This window comes from Phacochoerus africanus, chromosome 1 (assembly GCF_016906955.1).
Source record: "Phacochoerus africanus isolate WHEZ1 chromosome 1, ROS_Pafr_v1, whole genome shotgun sequence".
Classification (NCBI taxonomy): Eukaryota; Metazoa; Chordata; class Mammalia; order Artiodactyla; family Suidae; genus Phacochoerus; species Phacochoerus africanus.
This window is the reverse complement of record NC_062544.1, coordinates 114,476,304-114,502,098: the sequence shown is the minus strand read 5'-3', so window position 1 is coordinate 114,502,098 and position 25,795 is coordinate 114,476,304. Positions and strand designations below refer to the sequence as shown.

The 25,795-nt window shown below is 55.2% G+C and overlaps 1 protein-coding gene across 1 annotated transcript; it reads left to right on the top strand.

Annotated features, from left to right (window-relative positions):
• Positions 1-351: 351 nt before the first annotated feature.
• Positions 352-7,675, top strand: DUSP7 (dual specificity phosphatase 7). Its single transcript, XM_047775975.1, has 3 exons — positions 352-1,040; positions 2,501-2,935; positions 5,633-7,675. The coding sequence occupies exons 1-3, from the start codon at positions 524-526 to the stop codon at positions 5,938-5,940; spliced, it is 1,260 nt and encodes a 419-aa protein (XP_047631931.1). The 5' UTR covers positions 352-523; the 3' UTR covers positions 5,941-7,675.
• The last annotated feature ends 18,120 nt before the right edge of the window (positions 7,676-25,795 follow it).

Sequence of the window (25,795 nt, the reverse complement as noted above, 5' to 3'; positions counted from 1 at the left end):
TCCGCGGGGAAATTCTGCTTCAGTGAACATAGGGAGGGGATGCCACGCGCAGAACCCCCGCAGGGTAGCCCTTCAGGTTAGGGCACGGAAGAGCTGGTAGCGCGGGCACTGGGGACCTGGGAGACGTCTTGGCCGAGTCTCCAGGCGAGTCATAGCTAGTTCGGGGCAAGGCGGCGCTGAGGTGTGGTGCAGGTCTCCGGGCGCACGGGACAGCTCCCGAGCCCGCGTACCCCTTGGGGAGGGGCGATGGAGGTGCGGCGCCTTTAAGCCCGGGCTCTGGCCCCGCGGCCCCGCCCTCCGGAGGACGCCACGGCGCGCGGCCGCCGGAGCCGCCGTTTAATTGGGGCTGTCAGGCCGCGGCGCGCGCGGAGGGCCGGGCGGGACGGAGGCCGGGAGGCCGGGGCGGCAGGCGTGCAGCTCGGAGGGAGGCGGGCGCCCGGAGACGCGGCTGGAGCCCGCGCGGCCGGGCCGCTGTCCCAGGGCAGGGCTGCCCGGCCCCGGCCCCGGGCCGCCCGCGCTCCCCATGAAAAACCAGCTCCGCGGCCCCCCAGCGCGGGCGCACATGTCGGCCTCGGGGGCGTCGGCGGCTGGGGGCACCGGGGCAGGGTCGGAGCCCGGTGCGGGGTCCGGGTCTAGCGCGGGCACGGGGGTAGGCGCGGCGACGGGCGCGGGGGCCATGCCCTGCAAGAGCGCCGAGTGGCTGCAGGAGGAGCTGGAGGCGCGCGGCGGCGCGTCCCTGCTGCTGCTCGACTGCCGGCCGCACGAGCTCTTCGAGTCGTCGCACATAGAGACGGCCATCAACCTGGCCATCCCGGGCCTCATGCTGCGCCGCCTGCGCAAGGGCAACCTGCCCATCCGCTCCATCATTCCCAACCACGCAGACAAGGAGCGCTTCGCTACGCGCTGCAAGGCGGCCACCGTGCTGCTCTACGACGAGGCCACGGCAGAGTGGCAGCCAGAGCCCGGCGCTCCCGCTTCGGTGCTTGGCCTTCTCTTGCAAAAGCTGCGCGACGACGGCTGCCAGGCCTACTACCTCCAAGGTAAGGGCAGCATCGAGACCTTGTCCGGGATTGAGGCTTTCCCGCGGCTCCCGGGTGCCCTGGCGAAAAACTGCTTTCTTGCCCTGCGCCTCGCCTGCCTGGCCGGCGCCACGTCGCCCACCGCCCGCATCCTACCCTCACGAGCCCCGCGGGTTTAGGCTGGCGCAGGGGCCTCCTCTCCACCCTTTTCTGGGCACGTTTCGGGTGGGCTTAACAGACCCTTCCCTGCCTGGGCTTTCCTTTTTTTCTGTTGTTAAGGCCGTGGGCGCTCCCAGATTCCCCTTGAGCCCCTCAAAGGAGGGAGGACCCCGCCAGGACACCCAAGTCTAGCTCTTCTGGTATAAAATGCGTGTCCCTGGAAGGCCAGCGTTAAGACCGGAGCCTTTCACAACTATGCCCACCCCCGCCAGGGCTTGGGGATCGTTCTGGTTGGGGGGACCTCGCGCATCCCCGCATTGGTCTCACCACTTGGAGAGCACCGCTTCTTGGAGGTGCTTGGGGCAGGGCTGTGAGCAGTGTCCCTTGCCCTAGCTCTAGTCTTCCGGGACCCCTAAGTCCTTAGCCTGCCGCCCCAGAGATTGTGGAAGGGGGAGGCAGCACTGAGAGGCGAGTGGCTGCAGCCGGTGTTTCCAATTAACATTCCAAAATGGCCTCTTGCTGGCAGCGGGGAGGGCAGGCAGGAGGGGAGAAGAGGCCTGCGGCACCCTCGGGCGCAGGGCCCATGCTTAGCTGCAAGGCGCTCCCCATTTCTTGTCCCTGTAAAGCCCCCAGCAGCCTCCCCCTCTGTGGGTCCAAGGCTTTGGGGTAGGAGCTTGTGTTCTAAGGGGGGGTTCTAGAGAGGTGAGGCTGGGACCCCTTTTATGAGCCTGTCCCTGCTGGGGGACAGAGCTAGCCTAAACCTTCATTCTACTCTCTCCGACTGGTTGAGAGTCTGGGGCAAGTACTGGATTCCCAGTCTGGGGGGCCCAGGCGCTCTCTGCCTCTGGCTGACCCAGATGCAGTTCTGGCCCCTGCGATCTCATCAGTAAGAGTGGTTTGCAGACCCACAGGTGCTGGTCTGAGATAGTCTGCTTTCCTTTACCACTTAGCAGTTACTGAGCACTCATGGGGGCCAGGTATGCAGGGGAGCTATGGAAGAGGAATGAACTGGAGTCTGTCCTCAGGTGCCCTAAAGCTGGTGGTATAGATGGGGCCCTGAAGCCTTATGGATAAGGGTAGGGAGCTTGGGCATGTTGCTTCACTGCCTGGGGCCTCAGTTTTCCCATCTGTGAAGTGGGTCAGAGGACAGATGTGGGAAAAAAACAGGAGAAGGTACACGTGTAAATACTTAGCACCATCCTCGTCATCCACTGTTGGTATTCTGGTGCTTGCCATGGGGAGCCCTGGCCATTGTTTGGTCTGGGGGCACTAGGCAGTGGCATCATCAGTCTCACCCAGGGCCTGTCTCACCTTGGCAACAGGTGGTTTCAACAAGTTCCAAACAGAGTACTCAGAGCACTGCGAGACCAATGTGGACAGCTCATCCTCGCCAAGCGGCTCGCCACCCACCTCAGTGCTGGGCCTGGGGGGCCTACGCATCAGCTCTGACTGCTCGGATGGTGAGTCGGACCGAGAGCTGCCCAGTAGTGCCACCGAGTCAGATGGCAGCCCTGTGCCATCCAGCCAACCGGCCTTCCCCGTCCAAATCCTGCCCTACCTCTACCTCGGCTGCGCCAAGGACTCCACCAATCTGGATGTGCTCGGCAAGTACGGCATCAAGTATATCCTCAACGTCACGCCCAACCTGCCCAATGCTTTTGAGCACGGGGGCGAGTTCACCTACAAGCAGATCCCCATCTCTGACCACTGGAGCCAGAACCTCTCCCAGTTCTTCCCCGAGGCCATCAGCTTCATCGGTAAGTGCTGCTGTGCTGTGGGCTGGCTGGGTGGGCATGCGCACTGAGGTGTGTATGAGACTGGCTGTCGCTTGCCCCTGGTTAGGTACCTCTGGGCCTGTTGAGGCCTGTGTGTGTCCTGCATGTGCCAGCATGTACCCATGGGTGTACCTATGCCCGCTGTGAGTCACCAGGGCCTGAGCAGTCCTGAGCCCCGCTCCCTGTGGTTTCAGCACCTTGTGGGCTCTGCTGTCCAGCTTGGGTTTTTCTGGCTGTGCTGTTTGGGGCTCAGCAAGCTGAAACATTCCAGCTCTCGGTTCTCCCATGGGTCTCGCTTGCTCTGCGTCACGCCTGAGCACACGTGTCTTTAAGATGGGGCTGTCATGGTGCTTCTTTGGGCTTTACTGTGTACCTGAGGGGGCTAACCAGTGGCCTGGGACCAAAGGCCTATCCAGAGTTGGCAGCTGTTAGAATGTGGTGACCCAAAGGGCCTCAGCAGTGCCTCAGATGCTCCCGGCAGTCTGTGGGGCTTGCTTGGCACATAGGGGTATCCAAATAGTGCTGGGGGAGGCTGCGGAAGGCAGTGTGTTCCTGCTGCCTGGCTTAGCTCCCTCCGCGCCCCCTGCATCCGCAACCTCCGCTGACTCGGCTGTACAAGGCGCCATATCTCTGACCCCCCATCCTGCTTCCTCCTTGGCCAGCCGGAGGCTGTTAGGCTGCAGGTCCTCTTTCCTGGACTCAGCTCTCACCCAGGTCTCAGGGAAGGGACACAAGATCAGGGGGACTGTAAACCTTGGGCTCTTGGAACCTGGTGACCCAGTGTTCTGCCCAGCCTCCAGTGGCAGGGAAGGGGTGGCCCGGGCAGTCCTCTCCCGCCAGCGGCTGTGTCCAGTGGAGGGCGTTTTTGTGTCAGCTGGGCTGGTCTAGCTTTAATAACAGGAAGTGGGAGGCTTCCCCGCCTCATCCGCTTACTGGGAACCAAAACTAGGTGCCTGGCTGGGAGGAAGGAAGGAAGCTGAGGGCTGGGGGAGGGGCTGTGACGGGGGCTATCCAGAGCTCCCTAATTCTGCTCAAGAGGACATGGCCAAGAGCACTCTGGGTGCTGCCTCAGCATTCGTGCTCTTCCCAGAGAGGGAGTGGAGAGGGGGCCTCAGATTCCCCTGGGCTGAGGCTGGTTCGTAGGTGACTTTTATCTTCCTTGAAGGCCACTGTACCCCTGGGGAGGAGGACAGAACAGGGTGTAGAGGTGGGGGAAATAGTATTCCCCACTTGACAAGTGAAGGAATTGAGGCCTGAGCATCCCAAAGGACTCAGTGGGGCAGGATCAAGTACAGCCTCCCAGGCTCAGCCACACCCTTAAAGGGATAAAAACAAAACCAGCAGACATCTTCCACTACAGCCACCCAGGTTCTGCCAACCCGCCCTCCCCTCCACCCTTCCCATGTTCCCCAAGTGCCGCCTCTGCCTGACACAGTAGGAGCTTAATAAATACTGACTGACCAAATGACCAGCGGTTTTACTTGGGATCACCCGGGAATGGGTTAGGGGGCCAGGTCTTCCCCATATCTTGATGTGTCATTACTAGAGGGTTGTCTCTACCACTCCCTTCTCCTGCCCCAAACCTCAAGGTCAGGCAACATGGTTCCGCATGAACCCGCAACATCTGCCTCTTCCCGTGCTAGTTTTGCTCCTAGTGGGTCCCCAAGTCTAGATTAAGCACTACTACATGCATAGCCCTGGTAACCTTCATGTGGGGTGAGGAAGGGAAGCCCTGCCAGGCCAGAGGCAGTGAGGGCCAGACAAACAATTTGTGAACCTGTGCATCATCTTGTAGGGGTGCAGTGATTAAGTGCCAGCTGTGTGCTTAGCTATCAGGGGTCAGGGCCTAGCTATCAGTGGGCAGGGACCTTGAGGGCCCCAGGGCTACCTCTTGTTAATCTGTGACCCTGGCACAGCTTCAGCACCGGAGGAGTGATTACAGAACTGAGTTGGTCATTTGGTCAGTCAGTATTTATTAAGCTCCTACTGTGTCAGGCAGAGGAGTTGGCGGCACTTGGGGAACATGGGAAGGGTGGAGGGGAGGGCGGGTTGGCAGAACCTGGGTGGCTGTAGTGGAAGATGTCACTGGCACATGGGTTGGGTATAGTCTAGTAAGTGGGCTGGTTTGGTCCCAGTCCCTGGCTATTCAGGAGCAAAGGTTAAGGCCCGGGGACTGTCTGGGCACAGGGTTGAACTGAGTGCAGGGCCAGGCCCCTTGTGGAGGAGCCTTCGTGTGGCCTTAGGCTCATTGCTTTGTGTCTGTTTCCTCGCTTATAAAACCAGCTTGGTAGCCATGGTGCAGGTGACCTGCGAAGATGCAGGTGCCACCCGCAGCACAACGTAGCACAGTTACAGCAGTAAGACTAGCAGTGGCCAGTGTTTGTGGAACCCTCACCTGGCTCAGGTCTTCCTAAGAGCACTGTGAATAAGCAGGGCCAGCTGATAGATGAGAAACTGAGGTACGGGGATGTCCAGTGACTTGGAGCTAATGCGTGCTGGAGCCACAGTCCCCATCTTGACCTCTGCCCCAAGTTGCTGTCCCACCTGCCTGGGACTTCACTAGATCCCATCAGAGTGAGGCGTCCCCAGCCAGTCACCATGCCACCTTTGGTGCCGCAGCCTCACCTGTGGTGGCTCCTCGGAGGAGCTGCCTCCCTGACCCCTGCCTGTGTGTTTCAGATGAGGCCCGCTCCAAGAAGTGTGGTGTCCTGGTTCACTGCCTGGCAGGCATCAGCCGCTCAGTGACCGTCACGGTGGCCTACCTGATGCAGAAGATGAACCTGTCACTCAATGACGCCTATGACTTCGTCAAGAGGAAAAAGTCCAACATCTCACCCAACTTCAACTTTATGGGACAGCTGCTGGACTTTGAGCGGACGCTGGGGCTGAGCAGCCCGTGTGACAACCACACCCCCAGCGAGCAGCTCTACTTCTCCACGCCCACCAACCACAACTTGTTCCCACTCAACACGCTTGAGTCCACGTGAGGCTGGGGGCACAGGGGCAGGGAGCCAGGCCCTCCACAGGGCCTGCCAGGAGGGCCCACACCTGTTGCCTCTGGCCTGGGGAACCCGGACATCTCCTGTGCCCAGAGGCCCGAGCTGATGGGTGGCTGAGCTTCCCTCATGATCCGGGGAGGGGGCAGCCCACAGCAAGGCCTCCCCTGGCAGGACTTTCTGGACGGGCCCTCGGCTCTCAGGCACAGGGCTTTGGGAGTCCAGCTGGGGCTCGTTCCTGTCCCAGGACACTCCTTTCTGCTGACAGCCCAGACAGTTTGGCTCTGTTTTTAAAGACGCATCCATGGACTTGAGATTACCTTTTACTTTTGGCAGGTAAATCCGAGCTCCCTGGAGCACAGAGAGTGTTCAAGCTCTTCTTGATTTTTCTTTTTTTAATGAAAAGTGTTATTTTCAGGCTCCATGCAACAGTGGATTGTATAAACCAGTATTTCATCCCTTTCTTGATCCTACTGAGAGAGAGAAGTGTTCTCAGTTTTGTTTTTCTATTTCCAAAAGCAATTCTTGGGTTTTTGTTTTTAATGGAAAAGACAAACCCCGTGTTGATCTTGACCAAATGCGTTTTGCACACGTGTGAAGCCTCCGTTTCTGCAGTGGCCCTTCTTAAAGAGGTGGCTCTGCTCTCCCTGCGTCGGACTCCCAGTCGTGCCCTCACCTCCCACCTTGGCCCAGCCCGACTTGGCACTGCACTTACCTGCAATGACTGCCGCAAGTTGTGAGTGGCGGGCTGGACGGGTGGCCTTTGCATTCTCTGCCCTCTCGTGGTCCCTGCAGATGGCCTGAGGCAGGAGATGGGGGCCAGCATGGTCCTGCTGGAGGTGGGGCCACGGGAGACTGCCAAGCAGTAGCATTAGCCCTCTGGGTTCAGCCTCGAAGCAGGCCTGGGCCCTGGGCCCTTTTCTATACGTACCCACTACTTCTGTCTCTTTCTCTGTTTGTAGCTGAGAGTGGAGGCCCCGCGGCTGGGGCAGTGTAGGTGGTGGGGCCCAGCCCTGCCTCCCAAGTCTCCTCCTTACCCTGGCCGTTGCATTGGTTCAGCTGCCACTCCCAGCCCCCTTGTCCCTTGGAAGCCTGCCCTGTGCTCATCTTGTCCACACCTCCTACTGAGAAACTTGCAGCCATTTCAATCCCAGGGCAGGGGGATGGCGAGGATGGACAAGGAAAGGGTTGTGAGGCTCTGTCCACCCCCTACCCTTTGTCCACAGAACAAAGCCACGGATTCCGTTAGCCGCCTCCAGTTCTGTTCCTTCTCCAGCCTCTGTTCTCCCAGGTGTCAGGACTGCATGGGGGCCCGGGAGGGGTGAGGGGGTTGGCTGGGGTCCCTGAGCGAGCCAGCACTCAGCGTGTGAGCGAGGCCACGGAAACTCCGCCCCCACCGCATCTTACCTCACAGGGGTGGCTTTCAGGGATTCTTTAAGGCAGCAGATGAAAATCTTGCCACAGCCGAGAAATTGACAAAAAGCTTCCATGCTGTACATGGTTCTCTTTCTCTCTCTTTTTTATCTTTGAAAAGAAAAACCCAGAAAGATGCATCAGATTTGTGTAAATGAGGGTATGCCAAAAGGGTGGCCAGTTTTGCTTTATGATCTTATGAAGGAAAATTTGTGACCCTACATATATATACACATACATACATATATATATATCCCGAACCAGCAACGGGACTTTGTTTATATTGCAAATAAATATTATTTTTTCTTTAAAATGAGCTGTGTTTGATAAGGGCCTGGGGTGGGGTTGGGGGTGGCGAGGGGGGACACCTTGGCCAGTATCCCAGCACCTGCTTTGTGAGAGGCAATGGCCTTGTCCTGCCTGGAGCCTGCTGGGCGCTTGCTTTGACTGTCAGAGGTGCCCACAGCTGGGTCTCTGAGGAAGGAGGGTGCAGACATTTCCCCAGCCCTTCAGGCACAGGCAGGGGCACCAGGGCTTTCTCTGGGTTTTGGCTCTCTGGTTGACAGATTGAGGCTTGGAGACGGCTTTTTTTTTTCTTTTTTCTTTTTTTTGGCTGCTCCACAGCAAATGGATTTCCCAAGCCAGGTATCAGATCCAAGCCCCAGTTGCCCCCTAAGCCGCAATTGTGGCAACACCGGATCTTTAACCCACTGTGGCGGGCCGGGGATTGAACAAGTGTCCCAGTGCTCCCAAAATGCCTCTGATCCCACTGTGCCACAGTGGGAACTCCAAGCCTTGGAGAGGTTTTTGTGGACTAAGGTCCACAACTGAGCCACTGCTCACCCAGAATCGCTCAGGGCTGTCCAACTTGGACGCTGCCCAGACTGTCCAAGCGCTCCAGGTTCCTAAGCCAGGCCCCCCCGCAGCCCCTGGGTCCTGACCCTTTCTCTTGCTACTCTTGTGAGTAGGATGGGGGTTTATCCATCTCACTCCCTCCCCACTGTCCCTGGATGCCTGTAAAAACTGAAACGTGGTCAGGGAGCATGTTGAACCTGCTTTGCTGCTCAGGAGCCAGGGGGCCTCAGGTCCCTCAGCCTCCCTCAGCCTCAGTATTTATTTCTGTAAAGTGGGGCCAATCATACCCAGATACACAGTGATTTTCATGTTCAGGCATGATGAGCGCCTTATGTTCATTTCCTGGCCTGGGCCTACAGAAAAGAATTGGCCATGTCCGGCTTCTCCAGACAGGTAAGCATCAGCCCTCCATGCAGGCCCCTCTGGAGGCCTGAGACCAGGCCCTGGGTGGGAGCAGGGAGCAGGGAAAGGGCCTTGAGAAGACCTTGGCCTGGGGAGGGAGGTCCCCTGTGGGCTGCAGCAGTCCCACGTTCCAGATGAGGGAAAGGGAGTTCCGCTGGGGCTCGGGTCTGCCTCACCTCTGGCTGCACTGAGGGAGCCCCAGTCAGGAACTTAGGGCTGACTCATTTCCCCATTTCTGCCTCTCCGCCGGCTTTAACGCTTCTGCTGGGACCAGCACTGGGCTGGCCCTGGGTGGCAGGTAGGCAGGCAAGGGCTGGAAGAATGAGAGCAACTCAGCCCCTTCCCCAGGACTCTTCCCTTTTGGGCTGTCCAGGCTGTACCATCTCTGTCCCTGCCCCATCACTCCCCGTGAGCTACGTCTGACCACAATAGTCACACCTTCACACACATGATGAGTGCTACAGGGCAGCTTCTGTGGGCAAAGAGACATAGGTTTGTATCCCAGCTGTGTGGCTGCCAGCTCCTCAGCCCTCTCACTCAGCCTTCCCATCTTTAGAATGGGGGAACACTGCAGTGCAGCCAGTAGGCTTGTGGGAGGGGGAGGAGGGGGGTTCTCGCAGCGTCGGCAAAGGAGTGGGAGCTGCTTTTGCTATTGGGCTCCCTCAGGGCCCTGGTCCTTCTGTGCCAGGGGCGGGCAAGGGGGTGGGGGCCTGAGCAGAGACTGGACCTTTGTTCCCTCTCTATGCCAGGGCTGGGGAAACCCGCGGGTGCTGGGCTGGGGGCTGGGCCCTTGACAGGCCAAGTAAGTGCCTGGCAGTGCCAGCGTGCCCAAGCACAGGATGGGGGGTGGGAGAAGCAGTTTTGCCTCCTGAGCCAGCTCCTCCAACTTAGACTGAGGGGCTTTACCTCCTCTGCAACCTTAGGCCAGGTGGCCTCTCTGACCCTCAATATGTAGAAACTCTCACCTCAGTACCATGCCCAGCTGAAGTTCCCTTCAGCTTCCTTCTAGTGGGGCACAGAGGGACAGGTCATGGCTGAGTGTCTGGGGCCTCAGGTCTTTGCTCTGACCTTGGCCTAGGCCATGCTTACTCTAGACTACGGTCACCATCCTGGGTCCCAGGCTCCTGTCCCATGGTACCTTACTCTGAGCTCCTGTTATTCCACTGTTTAGGCCATGCCATCCACCTATGGGCCCTGTCCATCCCAGGCCATCTCTGGCTGAGGCCTTAGATGCCAGTGTCCCTGGTGCTTGAGAACACCAGGCTCTCGGGGCTGCATCTGCTTCATCTCTATGCCCTCAGTCCCATCTCTCTCCTCCAGATCCCCTTTTGCCTCCCTTTGGGTCCCTGTTTCTGTTGCCATCTCAGCCTAGGCCTCGGGAACCTCCTCACCCACTTCTTAGCATTCTCATGGGAGGAGGATCTGAGCCACTCCCTCCCTCACACTTTCATCCAGCAGCCACTTCCTGTGCGGACTGGGCCATCCCAGGAGTGGGAACATGCCTGAGGGAAGTTCAGTGATGTCAGGCTGAGTGGCAGGGTAATGGGGCCCTTGACTTGTCCTCTGATAAATGAATCAGGTACAACAGTGGGAGTGACTAAGGCTGGACACGAGAATGAACATGTAGCTCTGTGGAAGAGCCACCTTGAAGGGGGTCTGACAAGGAGACCACAAAAGAAATGAACATTTCCCTAGGGTGGTCCCGCCCTGGGCCTCAGGGAGGGGGAGCAGCCCTCAGGAGAAAGGCCACCCCCACCCCCCTTCCCAGTCTGCAAACAAACATAGTCATCTCTCATGAATGGGACAGGGTGGGGGCAGGCAGCAAGCCTGTGCTGGAACCTGCCCCCTCCCTGCTGCCGCCATTGCCTGGCACACACAGGCCTGCTTCCGGACACTATGTCTGCAGTGGGCAGGCCCTCTGCATGAGAATGGAGGAGGCCGGGAACCCTGGTACCCACACCCAAACCCTTAACAGAAGCCAGAGAGCCTGATACAGGAGCCGGGTGTCTCTAGAGGAAGCACGCTCACACATTAACCTCTGGGACCCCCAGAGGCCTGACTAGCATTGGGCCTGTCTGGGTTCTGATTTCTGATCCTTTTCTGATACTTGTTCTGGGTCCTACCCAGACACAGTCCTCTTGCCTCCTCACAGAGAGCTTCTGGGATTGGTCCCATCTGACTTTTGATAGCCAGCAGAACCTGAGAGCCCAGGGAGGGCTCAGAATTGTCCTGATGCCCCCAACCCCACACAGACAGCGAAAGCAAGGCTCACCCAGAGCAGAGGCAAGGCCTCCCCACTCTGCTGCCCTGAGTCTTTTCACCTAGGTCCTGCCTCCTGCATCGGGCTAAGAGCCTTCTCCCCCTGGCCCTGTGAAGGATCTGATACAGACACATGTGCACACACCCTGCCCCCTCATTTCTCAGACAGGACAAGCCCAAGCAGGTCTCACAGTGACGGAGGAGCCGCCTGCCTCTGACTACAGCCTCCTCTCATCAGGGCGCGGCCCAGTGAGGTCATCTCTTCCTAGGCAAGGCCATTAAAGACCATCATTAGCAACTCTCCGGAGGTAAGATGAGGCCTTAGCCCATTGTCTCTGCCTGGGCCAGATGAGCCCTGACAGGTGACAGGGGATTCCAGTCCAGGCCAAACCCTCTTTGCTCAGGCAGCCAGCCCCCTTCCCAGGGCTGCTCCACTGCACACCTCCAGCGTGCATCGTCTACTCCCTGCCCCATGCCCACACCTCCTCTTCTGGCCCCAGGGCCCTTCCACTTCTGCTGCAGGCAAAGGAGAAGCAGTAGCCCCTTCTGCAGGGGTGGGCAGGGGGAAGCGGGGTGCAGAGAAGCCCCTAAAGTGCTTTAAGGCCAGGGCTGGAAGGGTCTGGTTGCCACTGGAAAGATCCCCTAGTTTCTGAGTAGAGAACAAGTGGAGGGGCAAGTGTTTAGGACACCGAGGAGGCTGAGATGGTCAGGGGGGGGGCTGGGGCCTGGACCATTGTGGCAGGGAGGAGAGGCAGGGACAAGGTCACATCTTCAGGACCAGCAGGACTTGACCCTCAAGGGAGGCAGGACCAAGGAGGGTCCTGGCTTATCTGACCATGTCCATGGCCTGAATGCCAGTCACCATGCTATGTAGAAGGCTGGATCTTAGCCGGACTATGCATGGGTCCAGGATGGAAAACTGGCCACTAGAATCTGAGTCTCTCCTCACCTGCCCCCACCTCTCACTGTGAACCCACATGCTGATCACCCAGAGAGAAGGAGCAGTCACCAGGATCCTCCCTCATACTGGAGACTTTCCCAGCAGAGCACACCCCTGGCCCCTCTTGAACCCTCAGTTTTCTTATCTATACAATGGGAATAAGAATTTTGGATCTCTCTCTTTTTTGGCTATGCCCGTAGCATATAAAAATTCTCTGGCCAGGGATCAAACCTGAGCCACAGCAGCAACCCAAGCTGCTGCAGTGCTAGATCATTAACCTGCTGCGCCACAATACCCAAGACACGGAAACAGCCTAAATGTCCCTCAACAGAGGAATGGATAAAGATGATGGGGTACATATATACAATGGAATACTACTCAGCCATAAAAAAGAATGAAATAATGCCATTTGCAGCAACATGGATGGACCTAGAGACTATCATACTAAATGAAATCAAAGACAAGTATCATAAGATCACTAATATGTGGAATCTAATAAAAATGATACAACTTGTTCACAAAACAGAAACAGACTCAAAGATTTTGAAATCAAACTTACGGTAACCAAAGTGGAAATGCTGAGCGGAGAGATGAATTAGGAGATTGGGATTAACATATATGCACTATTGTATATAAGATAGATCAGTAACAAGGATCTACTGCATAGCACAGAGAATGCAACACTGTGTAATAACCTATATGGGAAAAAATCTGAATGGAATAGACATATATGTACATACAACTGGTTTACTTTTTACACCTGAAACTAACACAAGATACTCCAATTAAAAAAAATATGGCTCTAAGAGGAGAAAGCAGGCTGAAGGGTCTTCCTCTCCAAAGGGCCCTGGGAGTATGAACCAGGGGTAACATTAACTGTGACCACCCCCACCGTGGGGCACCTCCCAGAGCCAGCCACTGCCAATTTCTGTGTAATTCATGGACAAGCCTCCTCCCTGATCCAGTCTTCAGGTTCTCTGTTTACACAGGTGATGGATGAGAATAATGAACTAGGTAGGGGACCTGGCCCCCAGACTCAGAACTCAGGGATTATGGCCCAGTCCCTAGGTTCCACCCCAAGGGCTGGACAGCCTGGCATCAGGAGCAGCCTAGGAGTCAGTGCCCAGAGCTGAGGGGCCTTGGCTGGGGTGGGATGCTTGGGCAGCGTGCCTGGTTGGGGCGGGGTGGTCCATGCCTAGCCCCACTCTGCCCCAGCAAAACGCTTTGCTGCAGCCCCTTGAGGACATTTGCTCTTTCTATCTACCTGCTCAGGGGACTCCCTGCAGTGTCCTCTGTCCCAAGGCTCAGAGAAATTTAGAGTGCTGCCAGGTAAGAGGGCCCCTGGGTGAGCACTGGCTCTTGGTCACAGTTCCATGGTCCACAGCTCCCTGCTCCTTGCCTGCGTATGGGGATGGCTGATGATTGATCTGAGGTGTCTTCCAAGGGTCATCAGGAAGGGCCTTGCTCTCTGGCTGCTCCCCCTGCCCCATTCTCCTTTGCTGTTTCCTGCATTGCCCAAAGACACTCCTCACTAGCCCCCCCCACCCCAATTCCCAAGTCCTGTCTGTCCTCAGCACCATACCTCCGTGAGCTGTCTCTGTCCTCCACTCGCATGGCTACAAACCTGGGCTTGCCAGTAGCTGCTTCTCTTCCCCCCAATGGAGCCCAGCCTAGGGGCTTGGGCTGGTGCTCCTGGTGGAGGAGGAGCAGGAACAAAGGCTGGGCTCAGCTTTTCCTCATACCCCCTGGAGCCAGGCCCCTGCAGCCCTCTCCTCTACCTCCCCCTGGTTGCAAGGTTATCCCACTTCATTGTCCCATTGGCACCTCTGGGCCAGGACCGTGGGTGCAGTGTTTTCTGCATCTCAGATTCTTTCCCTGGGCTTCATGCCCAGAAGTGGCATTTCCAGGGCAAACACCTGTGCTCTATTTTTTCCAATTGGTTTCCAAAGGAAAGCAGGATCGTTTGTCTGTAAGTTCGACTATTATTGTGGCTGATTTACAGAAGCCATGTATCCGCAGTGCCAGGCACCCAGCAAAGTGGTGAGGGCAGAATCATTCCTCAGCTGCAGCCCCTGCTTGGGGTCCCGCTGCTCCAGCTGCCCTCATGACAGTTCTGCCTGGGAGTTGTGCTGGTATCTGATCTGGTGGCAGCTCTAATTGCAGTAACATTAATAATAATAACACATAAGCATGACCTTTGCTTGGGGCCAATGTGTCCCTCTGGTTTTACATGATAAACTCATTCAATCCTCCCTGTAGTCCTTGGAGGGAGGTGCTGATTATCCCCAATGGGCAGATGAGGAAGCCAAGCTGGGAAGGGTCCATACTGGGGTCTGCTTGCACATCTGGCTGCTAAGGAATCCCTGCTTTTGTAAAAAGGGAAGAACAAATCTGACTCCATGGTGAATCTGTTTCTTTTCCCTTAACCTTTGATTCTATGGTTTTTGCTACAAGTTAAGAATGTTGCCTGTAGCCTGAAAAAACACAGGATAGCCCCTTCTCAAGGCTCCGGCTTTAAAGGTATAACACTTTTCTACATACAGAGATAAAAAGTTGCAGAACAGAGAAAAACATTGGTCTTGCTGGAAGTTTAAAGGAACACAGTGACCTGACCTACCTGGACAGCTGCAAGAACAAAAGATTGTGATACCAAGAAGTTTGCAAATGCCAAACACAACCCCTGTCCTCTAAGTATAAAAGAAGTCTGAATTCTAGCTCTGGCAAGGTGCTTCCCTGAGACACTAGTCCACCATCTTCTCTGTCCACTGGCTTTCAGAATAAAGTCGCTATTGCTTGCCCCAACAATTCATCTCAATTTATTGGACTGTCACGCAGTGTAGCAGTATAGGCTTGGACTCAGTAACACTCTCAACTATTGCAGGTGCGAGAGGTCCACAGGGGCTTTGACTGCTCCTAATCCCAACACCACCTGAGCTTCCACCGATACCAACCCCAGGAAAGCAGCATCTTGGGGATGGGGGCCTGTAGCTCCCTTTCTGAAGGGATTGCAAGGCATCTGTGGGCTCCCCGGGAGGGCGGGGCAGGAGAGGCAAAGGAAGAGAGCTGGCATCACCTCGAGCAGCTTGGGACGGAGTGCTGAGTCAGGACTGTGCCAGAGTGCACAGGTTGGAGGGGGCAGAGACTCAGGGGCAGCCAATTCTAACAGGTAAGGTGGGCTGGGAGGGTTCCCAGAGAAGGGGCCATCTTGTAAAGATGAAGTTTCCACTGCTCCTGACTCCAGGCCTTTGTACCCGTGATTTCCTTCCTTTAACTATCTGTATTGCCCATGGCTCCCTTCAACGGGCTATCTCTGTCTACTCTTTCTCTGAGCTTGGCTCAAATGCCTCTTCCTCCAGGAAGCCTTCCCAACCTCCTCCCCCAGCTGAGGTTCTGGTGCCTCCTCTGGTTCCCATGGCCTGTTGTGCAGCCCCACCCCCTGGGGGCCTGGCTGGCCAAGGTGCTACGTCCAGCTGGGCATCATCGGCCCTCTGACCACTATCTGGGACACCTCTGGGAACTTGCCCTGCTCTGGATGTCAGGCCTGTGTGGCCTGCACACACACAAATGTTGCATGTGCCCAGTGCACATGCCTCCCTGTGTGTCCTCACGCGTTCAGGCATTGCTGATTCTGCGCCTGCCTTTGGAGATGCTGAGGAGGGGGACTGGGCACCCTGGCACCACTGAAAGGACCTCTTGCCTCTGCGGCCCCTGTTCTCACTGCTTCTGTGCCCACCATGGTTGCCTGCCCTCCCCTCTGGTTCCAGGCAGAGCTCCTGTTTATAAATATCTGCCACTGCGACAGCTAAGTGGAGGGGTCTGGAGGCCACGCTAATTGATTAATTAAACCCTCTCGGTTAATTAGCTCCATCCCTCCAGGGAAAAAAGTCTAGAGCTGGAGCCAGAGCCTCCTCTGGGCTGGGGGAGGGTTTAATTAGCCTAGGTCAGGCTGAGCCTGATGCCAGCTGCTGGGGGCAGCGGAGAGCCTGGGAGGAAAGCAATTCAGGGCACCGGAGCCAGCCGGGCCACCTGGGGTGGGGAGAGGGGGGCTCCAGCTTCAGCCTGAACCAGCCATTCCTGATCACCCTGCCCAGCCTGCAGGCTTTTCACCTGAGCCCCAGAGGCTGGGGCAGTTGGACCAGGAGGAGGAGGGGAGAGGTGAACCCAGAGGGGCAGGATCTGTGGGAGCAAAGAAGTGGAGGCTGGCCTCGGGACGATAAAAGCGACTTTACTTGGTTAACGCTCCCATACAGGGGCTGAGGAAGGCTCCAGTCTCTAGAAAGGGCCTCTCACCTGTGCTGCTCCAGCACAGTGAAGGTCTTGAATGCCAGCACAAGAGATGGAACTTTCTCTGGATGGTGAGGACATGACAGGTTTGAGGCCCAAGAGGGACCTGATCAGGTTTGGGTTTTGGAAAGATCTTGGGGAGGGGGAACTGCTCAGGGAGGAATGGATTAGAGGGACAGGAAGGGGGTGGGAGCTGGCAAAGTCGGAGGGGCCTTTAGGGGCCCAGAGAGGGTGGGGTCCATCAGGTGTGGGGACAAATGCGGAGTTCTAGCCAGGGTGTAGCAGACCAACTAGTGCCGTGTGGCCCACCCAGTGCCCTTTTCTGGGCCACTTTCCCCTCACCTGCAAGGCTGGGGGAGGGGTTCCCTGAGGGCACAGCCATGTGATGTGAAGTCACCACTGTTTCCGTGTCCCAGGACAAAGCACCTGCTCTACCTCCAAGCTCTCCTGGCACTTAGGCATCCTTACGTATGCAAAGAGCAGAACCCAGCCCCAACAGTGATCTGTAACATCATGACTACAGACCTGAGGAGGGAGGGGGACACCTTCGGGAAGACGCCTGTATACCCTGTGCTCGGCTGGCCCCAGGGAGGGAGCTGACCACGGGTAGGAGGCCGGGAGCCCAGGACACTCTGACTGCCACAGCAGTAGGCCGGGCTGCAGCCTTGGCAGGAAGCCGACCCTGGGCCGGTCCTCCAGCTCCCTGAGTGGCTGCCCAAGTGGGAACAATGACCCTTTCACGTCACGCCTCCTCCAGTCACAGCAACTTTGGCGCCGCAGGACAAAGGGGCCGTTTCATCATTGTTGGCCTGGATCAACAGCCTGCCCGCCCTCCGCCTGAGCCCTGCTGCCCCCACCTAGCCCAGGCCTGGGGCAGGGAGGCCGACTGCCCAGCCTGGCCAGAACCTGGCACCTTCTCCCCATCTGGCTCAGCCACATCCTTCCTGGAGACTCTCCTTGCCTTCCTTACCTTTCCCCTTTGGGCTCAGTCAGAGCTGGGGCAGAACCATGCTATTGGGACCTATGAGGACACAAGGCTCTTCCCCAAGCCGTCCCCTCCTGAGTCTGGGTCTCCCTCTCTCTGTGAGAGGTCTCCGAGGCTCCATCCCCATCTGTCACCCTGACTCTGAGGGCTGAAACTTTCTGCTTGTGCCCCTGCCCTCAACCAGTGCTGGCCCTCACTGAGTGCACAGAGGGGCAAGAAGCCCCTGGCCCACAGGGTGGGAAAGCAGAGGAGGTCTCTTGGTCTGAGTGCTCACTAAGGCCCTGCTTAACCTCTGCTCCCTGTGACCTTTTGTGGTGTGAGCTAATTCCAAGGCCACCTTGCTCATTCTTGGGCTGGTCTCACGTCCATGAGCACCTGGCTATATATGTACCTATATAAACACTTGGGCCAGGGCTCTCTCCAGGGCAGGTTCTCCCCACTCACAGCCCTGCCTCCTGCCTCCTTTGGTTAGGGACTGGGAATTGGAGCCCTGAGACTCCAGGCTTCCTCTTTATCCATTTGGCCAAGGTTGGCTTCCTAAGAGGGAGAGAGGTGGGGCCTCGGGGAAGAGGTTCCTGTCTGAGAAATCAAGACAGAACCCACACTTCCTACCCCCTGGGTCAGAGCTGTGTCAGGGAGCAGCCCGACAATCCAGACATAAGGGGCCCAAGGCAGGGCTGTGGGACAGGGTGGGGGCCTTGTGGCGGGTGCCCGCAGCCTTGGGCCTGTGGGCAGCCCTGATGTTGGTAACTCACCCCCAGTGGGGTGCAGGGAGATTCCAGCTGCTGGGTGCCAGCAGAGGGTGAGGATGCAGACAGTTCATCCAGGGGGCTTGGGGTCACCCCTGGGCACATCTGCATGACATAAACCATTTAAGCAGCCAGCTCTTGAGAAGGCCCCACACTCTGGGCCTGGATCACCCCTTCTGCTCAAGGAGGACACAGGCTCTTTCTCCAGAACCCCCAGTGGGCCAAATTGGGAGGGTCCTGATGCTGGGGTGGGGCAAAGCCAGGGGCATATGTGTACTACAGATTTCCCCATTTCACAGATGAAAAACCCTAAGGCTCAGAGGGTGAAGTGGTCAGTCTAAGCCACAGAGCAGATGAGCAGGAAAACACAGCCTCAACAACTGGGGAGGAGGGAGCCAGAATTTGGGGCTAGTCGCTGCTGGCGCCTGGTCTCCGGGTGACCTGCCTGGGTGCTGGGCAACAGGCTGGCTGTTGAGGGCAGACATAGTGTGTATGGCTGCAGGGAACGTGCAGGGCCAGGCCTGCACCCTGGTTCCTACAGCTGCCCTGCCCTGCCTGGCCTGGCGGCACTGCACACACACTGCCCATTTGCCCTGCCTCACTTCCTCTGACTAAGACTAAAGAATCACCCCTTCAGGGGACTGGAGCCTGGCACCCGTCAGCAGGAAATGCCTGGCCCAGCCCTCTCCAGAGCCTGCCTGCCCTGCACCACCACCCCTCCTCAGCCCCAGTCTGGAGTCCTAGGAATATGTGGGGGTGGGGCCACTGCCTTGGGTAGAAGGTGTCAGGCTCAGCCTGGGAGTGGAGGCAGGTGCTGTCCCACCCAAACCTAGTCAAGGGCCCTTTCCGCCCCAGCAGCCCATCTTGTTGACCTCCAGCCTCAGACCCCCTGGCGCCTTAGGCCTCTCCCAACCCCCTCAAGCCCAGGACTCTGGGTGGGGATGGGGTGGGGATTAAGGGCTGAGCTCCTGCTATAACTCTAGCTGCAGAAGACCAAGACCTGGGCTCTGAGCACAGTTTGAGCCTCCTTCCATTCTAGAAAGCCTCTGAACCATTTCCCTCCAGGGACCAGAGAGGCTGAGGCTGTCTCAAGATGCCTGAGGACAGAAGTGGAAGCCTGGCCTGAGGATGCGGGGAGCTTCCCCCTCTAGGATCCCCACCCAGATAATTTGCTACAGACACCATCAGGGTGAGGTGGGGGTCTGCAGATGGGGCTTTAAGCAACTTATGGCTACAGGTGGGGTCACAGCTCTAACACAGCCCTCAGTCTCCAGGCTGTTCCCCAGGCTGGGGACCCAGCCGCAGTCAGCACCTGCCCAAGCTAGGTCTGGACTAAGCAGAACAGACAACTGAGACCTGAGGGAGAAGCACAGCTGCCCAAGAGGTCCTCAGCAAGGCCTGGAGGCTGAGGCTCTGGATTCTGGCTGCAGCTCTGGCCCCTAAGGGCTGTGGACCTGTAGCTATGTCCCTAAGCTCTCTAGACCTCTCCTCTCCTGCATACTGGCTGGACTTCACTGAGGGCTGCTCCCACTTCAGACACCCAAAGTTCTTGTATAATACCTGCCAGACCAGACACGGCATGGTCTATTTGCCAACAAGCCCCCAAATGGCCACCTCATCTGTCTCAGTGGTTCTGGGAGGGGACCCACTCTGTTCCCAGCCTCTCACCTCCCACACAGGGTCACTCTGAGAGTATTTTCCCTCAGCCCCAAGACTTCCAAGATCCTCTTACTGCATAGGTGTGTGCCCCAATGCTGCCCTGGGCTTGGTGAGCGGCTCCCAGCCTTGGGATCCAGGGCCAGCTCTGCTTGGAGCTGGGCCTCAGCTGCTACCTCTACACAGTGCATCTGTGCTCTTCTCGGGGGCTGCGGCCAGGCTCAGAGATGTCTTGTGAAAAATAGCTCTGGAAACAGCTAAGTCAGATGGGGATCACATATGGCCATGTCCCAGCGGCAGGAGCTCTGTAGCCAAGCTGAGAGTCTGGCTTTGCAGACTGGCTTGTAGTTCTACCTCGGAAGTGACCCTTCACTTCTCTGAGCCTCACTCAGTGGGGATAATAAACTCCCCAGGTGTGGGAGTGACTTGTCTGAGCCACCAGGCTCTGGAGAGAAGAGAAGCAGCTGTTATTGGGTTTGGCTGATGGTGGCAGGGGAGGGGGCGAGGGCAAGAGCTGGCCCTGGGCTGCGGCTGGATTCCCAGGGCCTCGCCTCACTGGGGAAAGGTCCCCAGGGATGCACCTTTAGGTTCTGCCCACGTAGCCACACTGCGGGGTATGCGCCAGCCAGAGGACCAAGGGGATAGACATGATTAAAAGTGGTGGACACAGTCTGGTGACCCTACAGGTGGGTGGGAGGGGCAGAGTACTGGGTCACTCTGCCCTGGGCCTGGTCTCAGGAAACAGAAGGCAGAGAGAGGGGAGGTGTCAAGGCCTCAGGAGGGTGGTCGTAGGCCCCTCTCCTCTGACAGCAGGACTGAACTCTGCTACCTGAGCCTGAACTCTAGGCTGGGAGAAGTCCTAGGGCTTCAGCTGGCAGCCAGCAGTCTCAGCCATGCTCTGCCTCCCAGGAGAATTCTGCCTCCTGAGTATCTGGGGTCAGCAGTGACCCCTGACCAAAGATGAAAACTTGACACAAGCTCTCCAAACTCCTCTATCAGGTTCTCATTTTACTGGGAGCACGGAAACTGAGGCCCAGAGATGTTCGGTAACTTGGGGTTGGGGGTGGGGCTGCCCCACACCCCATCCCATGCCTGGGAAGGAAGGATGGAATCAGGGTGCTTCATTCTGGGGTCAGGCCCAGTCCCAGGGAGGCTTCGGGCAAGGCTACCCAAGGCCTGGCTACACTGGCTCTCCTTTCTGTCTCCAGCCAGCTGCCTCCCACCTGGGCTGGCATTGCCTCTTCCCGGAAGCTACCTCTGCCCACACTGACTTAAGTGTCTTTGCTGTGCCCACCAGCCCCTAGCCACTGCCGTGAGGGCTTGTCTACCTACAGGGGCCCCTGTGAGACTGCAGGAGGGCAGGGCTGGCTTGCCTACACCTGAGTCCCCTCAGAAGGAAGGTTGAGGCTCGACATGCAAGTGAGGCTTATGCTAGTGAGTCCTTCAATCATGGGGGTCGGGGAGGATGAGGGGGCTTTGTCCCAAGTCACAGGTATAACAGCTTCCAGGTCACAGGTATAACTGTCTCACAACTTGCCAAGGGTGTGGACCTGGTGACACTTTCAGAAGGCCATTTGCCAGCTTGTGTCAAAGGGCCTAAAAATATAACCTTTAACCCAACAGTCCTGTTTCTGAGAATTTGCCCTAAGAAAATCACCTCTTGAAGGAAAGTGGAAGCAGTTGGCTTCCAACTTGCCCTATGGTCTTAGTTTTCCCAACTGTACAACAAAGGGCTGCAAAAACATGGCCATCATACCTCATCTGTCCCATGTTCCACCCATGGCAGACACGGCCAGCTGATCACAGAATACTTCAGGGGGCCTAAATCCTGTGTTTTCTAATGTGCTCCAGATGACCCCTACCCATTGGGCAGAACCCCCCTCTTATTTGCAGGATAGTCCCTCTAGTACCCTTTAGCTGGGATGCCCTGTGAGGTCTGGAAGCAACTGGGGGACTCAGTAAACCAAGCCCTCTCTGGGGCTAGCTCTGAAAGCCACTGAGAAGAAAAAACTGTCCTTCCAGAAGCTGCTTCTCTCATGTCTGGGGTCAGGGGTGTCAGGGCACAATGTATAGAAGACAACCTTGTTCTCTGACCCTAAAGTCACCCACCCTTGGCTCATATAGTCCCAAAAACTGGTGTCCAACCTCCTCCAGTGAGATTGTCCTCCTTGCACATGAAGCACAAAGGGTGCTTCCCATTGTGCTCAGGCCACTGTGTGGGCCTCTGTCCCCAGTCCATGCCCCTTTCCTGTCCTCCCTCCCTTCTGTCTGGGACTCAGGCCTTCTCTCTCCCCGACCACGGGGCTCTCAGAACACCTCCTTCAGGGAGTTGATTCAGGTTTCACCCCTGAGATTCCTACACCCTGTTATAGTTCCAAGTGAAGGTCATTATGCGACAAGAGGCAAAGGGGCAGGACACAAACTAAATAAATGAAGACAGGGCTCAGCTGTTGGGATGAGATAAAGACTGGCTGCAAGCAGCAAAAACCAAGATGGCTTTGAGAATAGACCAGTTATTAACCTTTAGCTCATTATACCTTCACTGTTATACTCAAGAGTCAGTCCCCCTTACACCACGACATTTCCAAGATGGATCATAAAAGGACCAAAAGTCTTTTTGAAATATTCTTGCTATTTCACCTTTCCTTGAAATAGCAAGAATATTCCTCCCACTCATGAGTATGAACTTACTTAGCCCATAAAAATCTACCACCCATGCCCCAGGGCTGCTATCACTTTCTGAAATTGTCCACATTCTGCCTTTGGAGTGTGTATCCCTCTAAGTAAACTCACCTTCACTTTTTTTCTGGCTCACTCTTGAATTCTTTCCTGCCCAAAGCCAAGGACCCTCACTTGACAATCTGTCCTAAGGATTCTTTCAGGTACCCTGAAGTGACATTTCCCTCTTCTGCAACATCTTTTGTGGTGACCATGAAGGGACCTCAAATGGCATAATCTCAATACACTTACTGGGCTTTGGCTCCCCTTCTCTACGGAGGGTGGCCAGGATGGAGGGTCCTGGGCCATCAAGACCAAGTAGCCCCTTAGATGAGAGCTGATACTGTTCATGGGATCTGGCAGAGACCAGCTCTCTGGCCATGAAGGAGCTTGCCAAGCCTGAGGCTTTTCTCCACTAGCTCGCTCTGCTTCTCCTTTCCCACCTTTTGTTCTATCACTCAGAACAAAGAAGATCCATGAGACAACCAGCCAGACTTCCAAAATAAGACCACAGCTAATAATTGGTGATTTGATTGGGTGAGTTTCCCCTTCGTGTCTCCTCAAGCCTGATTCCTTTTTCCTACTTGTTCCCCTTCTCAGTCCAATTCCACAACCCAGAACTATGTCAGAGGGCCCAAATACAGGAGTCCTCTGCTAAATCTGTGGCTCAGCCTTCCATAAGTGCTTCCTGTGGCTAACAGACTTATGAGCAGAAGTCCCGGGCTGGCACTTACCTCTTAGGGGTTATGGTCTGCTATTTATTTAATAATTCCATCACCCTGGATTTCCCCCTCTACCTCCTCTCAATCCCTAACTTCTTAGACTGGCTTACTGGTCCTTGGGTCCCCATTCCAACTTTACCAACAGCCTCTGTTTCACAGCTGAACAGAGGTATCCCTCTTTAGCCTCTCCCTCAGGTAAAGACCTACTATTACCCTGAGTTCCAAGCTAATTTTCATCCCACTGGATGTTTGATTTAACACTGTTATGCTAAATATCATAAGGGTCACATCCTGAAGGGAACTTTTTCCTGGCATTATTGTCATCATGTCACCTTGTGGTGCTCCAGCCCTATCCTTCAGCTCTATTGCCTTCTTTTCTTCTTTTGCAAGGTGATAAAGATCATTCACCAAGACAATTCAGGGCTAAGGTCTCTTCCCTCCCTCTCTGAAGGATTTGGGCCTTGGCACTCTGGAGGCTTTTTCCCCTCCTGGTTCTTATTCCTCTCATTAACCCAGGGGACCTCCTCAGACTCCCTGAGCAGGCAGACTTTGGGTGTTCACTGCTGCCTTTGCCAAACAAACCCTTTAAGGCAAGACAGCCACAGCCCCAGTTTTCCCTGATTAATTAAATACTTCTGCTGAATCCTTACGCTGGAGCCAAAGGCCATCAAAGATCAGACCAATTATACTATCTCTTTAACTGCCATCAGAACTTAAATCTGGGGAGAAGGAGAAAAGATGGCAGAGTAGAAGGACTCAAGGTCACCTCCTCTCACGAAAATGCCAAAATCATAACTAACCCATGAACAACCATTGACCAAAAAAAAAAAAAAAAAAAAGACAGGAAACTCTCAAAAAATATATTCTATGTCTAAAGACAAAATGCCACAACAAAACGGTAGGAAGGGTGCTTTTGTGATATACGCAAATCCCATCCCTGCTGGGTGGGCAGCTCACAAACTGGAAAATAACTATATTGCAGAGGTTCTCCCATAGGAGTGAGAGTTTCAAACCCCACATCAGTTTCCCCAGTCTGGTGGTGGTGGGGTATCTGGTATCAGGAGGAGAAGACCCAGAGCATTTGGCTTTGAAGGCCAGTGGGGCTTGAGTGCAAGAGCTTCGCAGGGCTGGAAGAAACAGACTCCATTCCTGAAGGGCACAAACAAATTTTCACGTGCACTGGGTCCTAGGGCAAAGCTGTGACTCCACAAGAATCTGGGCGAGACCTACCTGTATGTCTTGGAGAGCCTCCTGGGGAGGCAGGGGTTAGCTATGGCTCATTGCAGGGGCAGAAACTGGAGGCAGAGGGCCCAGGGAATAATCACTGGTGTGAGCTCCCCCAGAGGTCACCATTTTGGAAACAAGACCTGGGCCCACCCAAGAGCCTGCAGTCCCAGTGCTGCAGGCCAAACAACCAACACAGTGGGAACACCAGATAGGCCACCTAAAGTCATCCTGGGCACACAGCCCCACCCATCAGCAAATAAGCTACCTAACGTCAACCTGGGCACACAGCTGCCTCTAAACACACCCCCTGACAACCGCCCCACCCAGCAGAGGATCAAGACCCAGCTGCATCCTGGATCAACTTCGCCCACCAGGAGGCAGACACCTGAAGCAAGAGGGGCTACAACTTTGCAGCCTGGGAAAAGGAGACCACAAACACAGAAAGTTAGACAAAATGAGATGGCAGAGAAATATGTTCCAGACCAAGGAACAAGACAATACTCCAGAAGAACAACTAAGTGATGTGGAGAGAGGCAAACTACCTGGAAAAGAATTCAGAGTAATGAAAGTAAAGGTGATCCAAGATCTCTGGGGAAAAAATTGAGGCACAGAATGAGAAATAGCAAGAAATTTTACCAAAGAGCTTGGAGATTTGAAGAACAAAGATTAAGAATACAATAACTGAAATGAAAAAATATATTACAAGGAATAAATAGCAGAATACATGAGGCATGAGAATGAATAAATGAGCTGGAAGACAGATTGGTAGAAATCACTGCCACAGAACAGAATTTTTTTAAAAAAAGAAAAAATAAATAAGGACAGTCTAAGAAACCTCAGGGACAACATCAAATGCACTAACATTTGCATTATAGGGGCCCAAGAAGGAGAAGAGAGAGAAAAGGGGTCAGAGAAAATATTTGAACAGATAAGAGCCTAAAACTTACCTAACATGGGAAAAGAAACATTCAAGTACAGGAAGTGCAGAGAGTCCCATACAAGATAAACTAAAGGAAGAAAATGCTGAGACACATCTTATTCAAACTGACCAAAATTAAAGACAAAGAAAATATTAAAAGCAACAGGGAAAAGCAACAAATAACATAAACGGGAATCCCCATAAGGTTACCAGCTTATATTTCAGCAGAAACTTTGCAGGAAAGGAGGGAGCGGCATGATTGATTTTCAGTGATAAATGGGAAAAACCAAAACCAAGAATACTCTACCCAGCAAGGCTCTTGTTCAGGTTTGATGGAGAAATCAAAAAATTATCAGACAAACAAAATCTAAGAAAATTCAGCATCACCAAACCAGACTTACAACCTAATGCTAAAAGAAATTCTCTAGGCAGAAAAGAAAAAGCCACAAATAGAAACAAGAAAGTTTTAAACAGGAAAGCTCACTGGTAAAGGCAAACATACAGCAAATGTAGGAAATCATCCACACACAAACATGATATCAAAGACAGCAGTCGTGAGAAGAGCAGAGTACAAATGCAGGATATTGGAAAGGCATTTGAAATTAAGAGATCAGCAACTTAAAACAATCATACACACACCATACACACACACACGAACACACACACACACACTGCTATATGAAAACCTCATGGTAAACACAAACCAAAAAATCTACA